This window comes from Juglans microcarpa x Juglans regia, chromosome 5S (assembly GCF_004785595.1).
Source record: "Juglans microcarpa x Juglans regia isolate MS1-56 chromosome 5S, Jm3101_v1.0, whole genome shotgun sequence".
NCBI lineage: Eukaryota > Viridiplantae > Streptophyta > Magnoliopsida > Fagales > Juglandaceae > Juglans > Juglans microcarpa x Juglans regia.
Window position 1 is genome coordinate 8,995,486 of NC_054603.1, and position 8,052 is coordinate 9,003,537.

The 8,052-nt window shown below is 35.9% G+C and overlaps 1 protein-coding gene across 4 annotated transcripts; it reads right to left on the reverse strand.

The window, feature by feature from the left end:
• Positions 1 to 306: 306 nt before the first annotated feature.
• LOC121267680 (BTB/POZ domain-containing protein At1g30440-like) lies at positions 307 to 6,590 on the reverse strand. Of its 4 annotated transcripts, none has more exons than XM_041171668.1 (5): positions 6,262 to 6,590; positions 5,760 to 5,993; positions 3,713 to 3,782; positions 1,704 to 2,903; positions 307 to 1,053 (listed from the first exon to the last, which is right to left on the reverse strand). In XM_041171668.1, the coding sequence occupies exons 2-5, from the start codon at positions 5,816 to 5,818 to the stop codon at positions 505 to 507; spliced, it is 1,878 nt and encodes a 625-aa protein (XP_041027602.1). In that variant the 5' UTR covers positions 5,819 to 5,993; positions 6,262 to 6,590; the 3' UTR covers positions 307 to 504. The 4 variants fall into 4 exon arrangements, with proteins under 4 accessions (XP_041027602.1, XP_041027603.1, XP_041027604.1 ...); XM_041171669.1 differs by having other exon boundaries at positions 6,108 to 6,590; XM_041171670.1 differs by having other exon boundaries at positions 5,760 to 6,590.
• Positions 6,591 to 8,052: the final 1,462 nt, after the last annotated feature.

The window sequence follows — 8,052 nt, forward strand, 5'->3', positions numbered from 1 at the left end:
ATATCTGAGATCAGCTCACTACTCAAACGCAACTAAATGAAACAAACTTGTATGCTTGACTCGATTGGCTAAAATAAGCCCTTGACAAAACAGTAATACTCAGCCAGAACTCTCTTCCACACAGACCAGCGTAGCTATAAAATGAAGAAAATCAGAAGTCATAAACATATTGCTTGAAATAACTGACTGCATGGAAGGAATTATTTCCCATGGTTGTTTACTCAAGACACAAAAGATATATGTCAGTAGCTTCGCAACAGGCCAGCAATTTTATGCAGAAGCCCTTCCAGAAAGGGAAAACTGCAATACTCTGCAAACAATGAACTAATTCAAATATTTAGCCAAAAAAATAGAGAGAGGAGTTACAAATTACACTTTCTTTCCATCCTTTTCCCTCATACTTGGTTGAATCTCAGTTTCTAACTTAAAAACAAAAAAGTGAAACTACAAATGATAAGAACTTATGGAGGAAATACTACAAAATAATAACAATTTAGAAAAGGTTTAATCATTATGAGATGAATTGTTCTTGTGCTTTCCATGCCTGTCCTTCAACTTCGCAACCTTCCCATTACCATTACTCTGGTTGCTAACAGATTCAGCTTGAGCACTGCACATCTGAGACTTCAACTTAAACCCAAATTTCTTTGAAACACTTCCCCACGTGCTAGAACCCTCTGTGCGACCCAACTTCTCAATCTCCTGCTTCATGTTTGAGCATTCCTTCTCAAGCTCAAATACTCTCATTCTCATATTATCCATCCCCACCTTCAAAACCTGATTCTCCCTCACAGTTGTGGCCAAGCCTCCCTCATTAGATCCAGCGAGTCCACTTCTTAACTGTCTTGATCCATCAAGATGATCTGAAACCAGAAAGCAGCCCGCAATGGAGGTCCTAAGCTGAAGCTGCTCAAAGAAGAGAACTTGAACTACTATTCTAAGAGGAAGCCTCTCATTCTGTGCAGCATGGGTGCAAGCTTCTAAGGAGAACTTCTGGCAGTCTATCAGCCTGCAGAGTTGTTCTCTTTCGGACTCTACCAACCATGGGTGTGACTGCATGTTTGACAACCACGGGGAAACCAGATAAGCCCAAACTTAATGATGTTCCCAACCTAGTTTGTTATGTCTTCTTTTTCTTTTTTCTTTTTGCAAAGGGCCTGTAATATATTAATATGTTCTCAACTTTTGGTAAATCCAGTGCGCAATAGCAACAATCTTGAAGCTCATATTGTCCATAGATAAAAAGAATACATGGATGAAAAACTGGGGACTAGGCAGAATGTAGCCCCATCTGACTAAAATTTCCAGATGAAACCAAGTCCTAATGAAACTGACCCTGGTTTGGTCCCATTAGTTTGTTTCAGTTTCACAGAGAGAAGTAAAGTCCTGAGGATCAGCTAAACTTCCACGAATCAAAAACCAACTATATAGAACGCAGGGAACATTCTAATAGACGAAAAGAAAAGAAAATATGATCTCCAGAAAATTTTCAAATAAGCCAAATCCTGTCAAAATTGTAACCTGACACAACCGAATTTGAATTAAGACAGGCGATTCAGGTTGGATGCAACAACTGAAATTGGCTGGGCATTAGAGTGGCAAGGTTGGGCCAAGATGCATGAAAGTTCAAATATGTTAGACTCCAGAATGCATTATTAACTATTCAGTCTCAGGCTTCAATGCAACTATTAAATAATTACTACCTTCAGATAAATGTCTATTGCACGATAAAGTCCATCATCCAAGGGCCTAGCATAGTCAGGAACTGCGGCAGCAAGAGCCTGAAATTTGGGGAACTTCAAATTAACATCAGGGGCAACCTCTGCAAGATACCCATCAATTAGCTTGGCTACCATCGTGACTGGTGTCAACGAAGGTGACCCGATAAATTGACTATCATCAATTGCACCAGGGGAAGTCCCGCCAGAAATCTGATCCATTGCAAGAAAGTGGTCAAGAATCCGTTGCACACAGTCAACATTGTATAATGTCTCCATGGAATAAGAGAAATTGGGCATCAACAGATCTTCCAGTGTAGCTTGATCAAGCTGCATCCCAATTCTTTTCTCCAAACTTGATATGCAAGCGGGATTCACTCGAAGAATCATGGCTGTTCGAAGTAGACCAAATAGGAATTTAGTTGGCACTAGGCCCTTCTGCATTGGAAGTAGCCTATCAATCTCTTCCAGGAAAAGCTTCTGGTCTTCTTCTGATGGTGGAGCCCCCAAAGCCACAGGTGCCAGTCGATTACTGGACTCAATGGCTCCCTGACGCCGATTCAGTCCTGGCAGGTACTTTTTTGCATAGCAAGTGAGGGACCCAGCAATAATCTCCTGTTTGATTCCACGAGTTTCCATGACTGAAATCAACCTCTTAAAGAGCGGCAAACTTAAAGTACATACATCATCATACCACCAATCTGAACTTGAATTATTTGGTCTAGCCCCTGTACTTATCCCATTCCACAACACACTCCCTCCAGTGGCAAGCCACCCAGATAGAGCTGGGTCAGTACATGCCTTAGTGGCCAGTGACTCAAAGCACCTTTCTGTAATGTTAAGTTCTTCAGCATGGCGTAGAACATCATTGCAGGTTTGCAGTGCCTTTAGTGAGTCTTTCCAACTTTGTAGAACTACTTGATTCAGGAAGGCCTCAGTCTGAACAATCAAATTTCCTTCACCATAGTCCTCTTTCATTTCAAGATGCTCCGCAGAACAGCGGAGGTACACAACATTTGAGGAAGTAAGTTCAAGTTTCACCCCATAGCAGAACTTGGCCACAAGTTCAAACGTTTTGGCCCCACCAGGAATGTCAGGAAGGTTTACGACACATCCTTCTTCTCCTTCTTCGGATGCTTCTGCAATTAATCTTTCCATAAACCCGCTTCTAGAGAGCAAAGGGAACTGCATTATTAATTATTAACAAGTGTAAGTATCTATAAATGTCATTGTCTGTGACTCTGTTCCACCACCTAAACTTGAAAGGATATACCTTACAGCTGATATGAAAGCAATACAAAATTTTCAGCAATCAAATAACACATTATTTGCTGGACAAAGTAAAATGACATTGAACTTTACATAAAGGAAAATTTAAAAGAAGTGCAGCTCAACAGAATCTTTGTATTATGCTCATATGCTGATCTCAAGTTTGTTTGCCAGCTTGAGATTGAAATCAAGAGAAGAAAATTTATGACTATGTAGCAAAGCATGCAACTGACTCAGAGAAACCAAGATTTGAGGTTTCAAACTGATGGAGATGGAGGAGGAGGAATTACTAACAATTAAACCTAGCATCAACCTCTATGGATTGGCTCAAGTTGTAAGGGCCTTGGTCTTGGTGCTATCTCCAGGTCTAAGGTTTGGATCCTTGGGTGCAAACAATTTCTAGGGGCCATCAGATGAGAAATTTTTCCTTGAATTATCCGAGGTGCACTTGCAGGAAACTCCTTGCTGAACCCTAGGATTAATCGGGATTTTGTTCTTGGACACCTGGTGCCAATCATTAAAAAACAAACTAGCTTCACTCTAAGAGACTATTGGAACGGTACTTGAAAATTGTTCAAGGTTAATGGTGGAATATGGATATACAAGCAATCTAAACAATCATTTCGCAAAAATGGGGAAGCAAATTAGTAAAAAAAGGCATATATTCAAGTAAACTTCAGTGAGAACTTACATCTCAAAAGAAAATATAAGTCAAATCAGAGTACCTTGTGAAGATGAAACGACATCTCCCCAACTTCAACAACAATATCACTTGGGAGCCCAGTCGTGCAGAACCTATAATATTATAGTTATGTTAATGGTCATCTCTAAAAAATTCCGGGAAAATAAGAATTTATATACACACTCATGCACACACCATGTAAGTGAAGCCGCACTTTTGTGGTCAAATAGTGAGCTTTGGGTGATATCATCAATTCAAAACTAGCAAATAAAAAAAAATAACCATGTTCATAAAGCAAAGATTCATTGTTTAGTACAAAATCACAAGTTCAAGTATCATATAAGGTTAACATTTGCAGGAAATACCATTTGCTTTTATGTTCTCATTATTTCCAACATCAATAGAAAATACCCACCAAAACGGATAGAAAGCCATCTTTTCTATTTCCAAGAACACATGTTAAACTTTTTTTTTTTTTTTTTGGATCAGTAAATAAGAGTTTTACATAAAATAGGCAAAGGCAAGTACACGGGACGTACACAAGAACAACACCTATGCATGAGTGTCTAAAGATGTTAAACTTGTGTCCTTATCGTAACTACAAGACAAAATATAAGAGGAATGTGAGTGTGTCATTGTGTGCATGCAAACACTAGTTTATAATCATTCACGCAATTATCCCAGATTATTCTAACCACAAGACTACAAGAAGCCGTATAAGTGAACCCATGTAATACACCAGATGCAAGCCCATAGATACTTCTGCAATAGATCCATATCCACATTATTTTTTGTTATAACTAATCCATATCCACATGATATACTTATCAGATACCAGTCCTTCTTGCATCCTCTCTAAGACTTCTCTGAAATATGTACCAAAAGTCGGAAGATAAATTTGTACATCTGCAATCATGTCTACAAACCTTTTGTTATCAATATCCCTCTTGTCCAATCGTCACACATATCTCATACATGTCTTCATGCTTGCTAGCAGTTGATCTTACATATGAGATTTCCTATGTCATATACTTAATGGGAGTTTTTTATTGCTTTTTTTATTACATTATTTGGTCAGTGAAGGGGCAATAGGTTTAGAAGATGTGCTCAATCATTTCATTTTGAGGTCAAAAGGTCAAAGCCAAACAATTCTTACCATGCTTTAAGAACTCCCCACTTCCCATAACGATATTGACCATGGTCGAGTTACATAAACTTTTCAAAACAACCAAGAAGTTTGCTTCTGTCAGTTCATAAACTGAAGAATCTAAAATAGCCATACTTCACTCCTTATGGTGCTTTTGAAAAATAAAAATAAAAATAAGAAGTAGGGTACAACCTGTACTCTTAAGTTTATTTAAAATTCAAAAACTGCCAAATCCCAGGCTAAATCGTGCAGACTGAGATTCCATGGCTGAAGCGGATGTAAAAATAAAATGCAACAACCCATCTTATGAAAAAAGGTTAGTTTGAAGAGTCAAATAAAAAATCCCATAATTTCTGTGATAAACAAACTGTGATGAAGTAGTTTGAAGTGCCCATCAGCATTAGGAAGCAGTAAAAATCGTTTGTTACTCGGTTAGAAGGACCATCAACCTCAAGTAGTTGAGCCATTCCTCGATTCATGCTATTCCCAAATGACCGAGGCAAAATCAAAACCATTCACAACTAATGGTGTAGGCCCATTTAACGCGTCTATCTTTTGCATTTGAGGACCTCAAGTTCGGACTAGATCTTGAGAGAAACTTGATCCCCACGAAGTGAGAGCTAGAAATAAAGTAATGGACAAAGATTTCGAGTCGTATGCTGAAAACAACGAGTAAGTATCCTTTGTCAAGAAAAAAAAAAAAATATTGTCGGTTCAGATCGGAAAGTTGTATCTCTGCTACCAAACACATGAAGATTTTTTAAAGCATGAAACATCTCTAACAACCAAGAAAAACAGTCTTGTGCATAGAGTTTTTGTCTCAAAACTCCGCCGAAAAGGAAATGAAAAAGTAAGAGGTTTTAACATAAATAAGTCTTGTCCAACAGTCAACAGAATTCATGCATAGGATAATATCAGTCTTCAGGGAGACAAAATTACATACCAGGCCTGCCCATGCCGTTGGAATGCATCAGTTTTGGTACCAAGTTTCACGGAAGCCATTTTCACAAAAGAAAAGTACTTCAAAACTTCAAGAAAAGGGCCAAGCTAATGTGAAACCAAACCCTCCTCGGCCACTATAGCACACAGAAAACCAGACCCAATAAACGCTTAGCTTCAAACAGAGCAATCATACGAGCAGAATTGAAACCCGGCCGATCTCTTCCCTTGAGAAACACTAAGAAACCAAAACAAACCAGAAAAAAACATGAGCATCAAAACTCAAAATTCTCAAGCCAAATCTATCAGAACCTTAAAATAGAACCACAATGTGGTTTCTTCTCTGATTTACCTGCCAAAAACAGCACAAAAATTGCAGAATCACCCTAAATTTACCAGCAAAATTGCCTCAAATCACTAGATTTAATAGAACGAAGCTAGTCCTTTCAGAAATCCAGTCCAAAACAAATAAAAAAATATAAATTCACTCCATTATTAGTACGTACCCACTTCCTGAAAATGGCCTTAATCTAATCCCATGCCCTTCAAAGGAAGTCACTCAACCAGCATCAAATTAGGCCAACCCCTCCCATATTCTCCCTCCCTAAGACACCCAGCTCTTCAGAAACAGAATACCAAGAAGATTCCAAAGTTCAAGCCCGCACGGAATACAGGGGACCCAAACCACACATTTCCCATTAAACAAAAAGTAGAAGCAAGCCACTCCGCAAAAACAACCATTCATGCAAGACCCCTAGAAGCGTCTTTATTACAAATCGCTCCGAAACCAATCCCCCACGCACGCATGTGGGGGGTCCTTTGCCCTTGGAACACATTCATTGCCTGTTAGCTTCAGAGCATCTTTAAACAGACAAAACATGAACAGTAACCTGCAAAACTTGACCAGCATCGAAAAAATAAAAACTTGATTTGTATTAATTAAGGAGAATATCAGGATTAATGACAAGCGTTGAAAAAACATCAATGATCTCTGTCCAGCCAGGCCATGTGATAACGTTGAGTGTCCGTTGCTTCGGTTGCTTAGAAAATAATTGATCAATTAAAAACTCAAGTACAGGACAAATTCTCAGCAGGCGCATAATAATAAAAGAGTTATAGAATCATTACTGCTATTAAAAGTTTGCCTCTATTTTTTTCTTTTTAAATAAAATGAGATTGGTTTATATTAAAATTAAAAATTAAATAAAATATTATTAAAATATATTTTTTTAATACTATTTTTATTTTAAAATTAAAAAAAAATTAAATTATTTATTTTATTTTCTATGAAAATTTAAAAAAATTATAATGATTATATAATATGAGATATAATATGTGATGAGTTGTGAAAATAAACGAGACCTTAACTTTGTTACTCATCATTTTCACATATTATATACTATATTTATTTTAATTTATTTAATTTATTTAATTTTATTTTTTTAAAATTAATTAAATTCTTCTACTCATATTTATATATTATATATTTAAAAAAATATAATATGTGATCTGTAAAGATAATAACTATAATTTTTCTTAAAAATTTGAGATTTTTATTTTAAGCGTGTACCATATTAATTTATTGTCCCATGCAAAAGTGGGGACCGCTCGTTCTTGTTTTCTTCTTGGCAGGACGGAGATACATATTACAAAGGGATATTGGATTAGATTTCTTGAGGTTTTTACTTAAAAACTTTAATAGAAGGGAAATGATAGTTATAGATATGAGTATTTAAGTATCGTATAATTATTTTAAAAATTAATTTATATGAAAAAAATTAATTTTTTAATAATAAATTCTATTTTTTTTTAAATAATTATAAGATGTTTACATATTTTACGACTGTACCTAATATTACTTTTAATAGAATAATAGTTTTCTTCATCCTAATACTTGTCATCTTTCATAATATATTAATATCTGATTATATGACTATTTTAAGTCAATGTCGTTTAAATAATTTATCGAAAAAACCATTTGAAATATGTCTAACATATCATCATGTGTAGCTAAAGATGAGATACAGAGTTGCATTGCTCAATTTAAAATCAAATTAGAGAGATATATTATGGTGCAGGTGAACTCTCCAATATTTATTGAGCATCTAATTTTATTTTAACAATTACAAATATTTATCTTGCTCGTTCTAAGATGTAAAAGGTCTAAGGGCTCGTTTAGATAGTGAGATAAGATGATATGAGATAATTTTATATGAATTGAATAAAATATTGTTAGAATATTATTTTTTAATATTATTATTGTTTTGAGATTTGAAAATATTGAATTATTTATTATA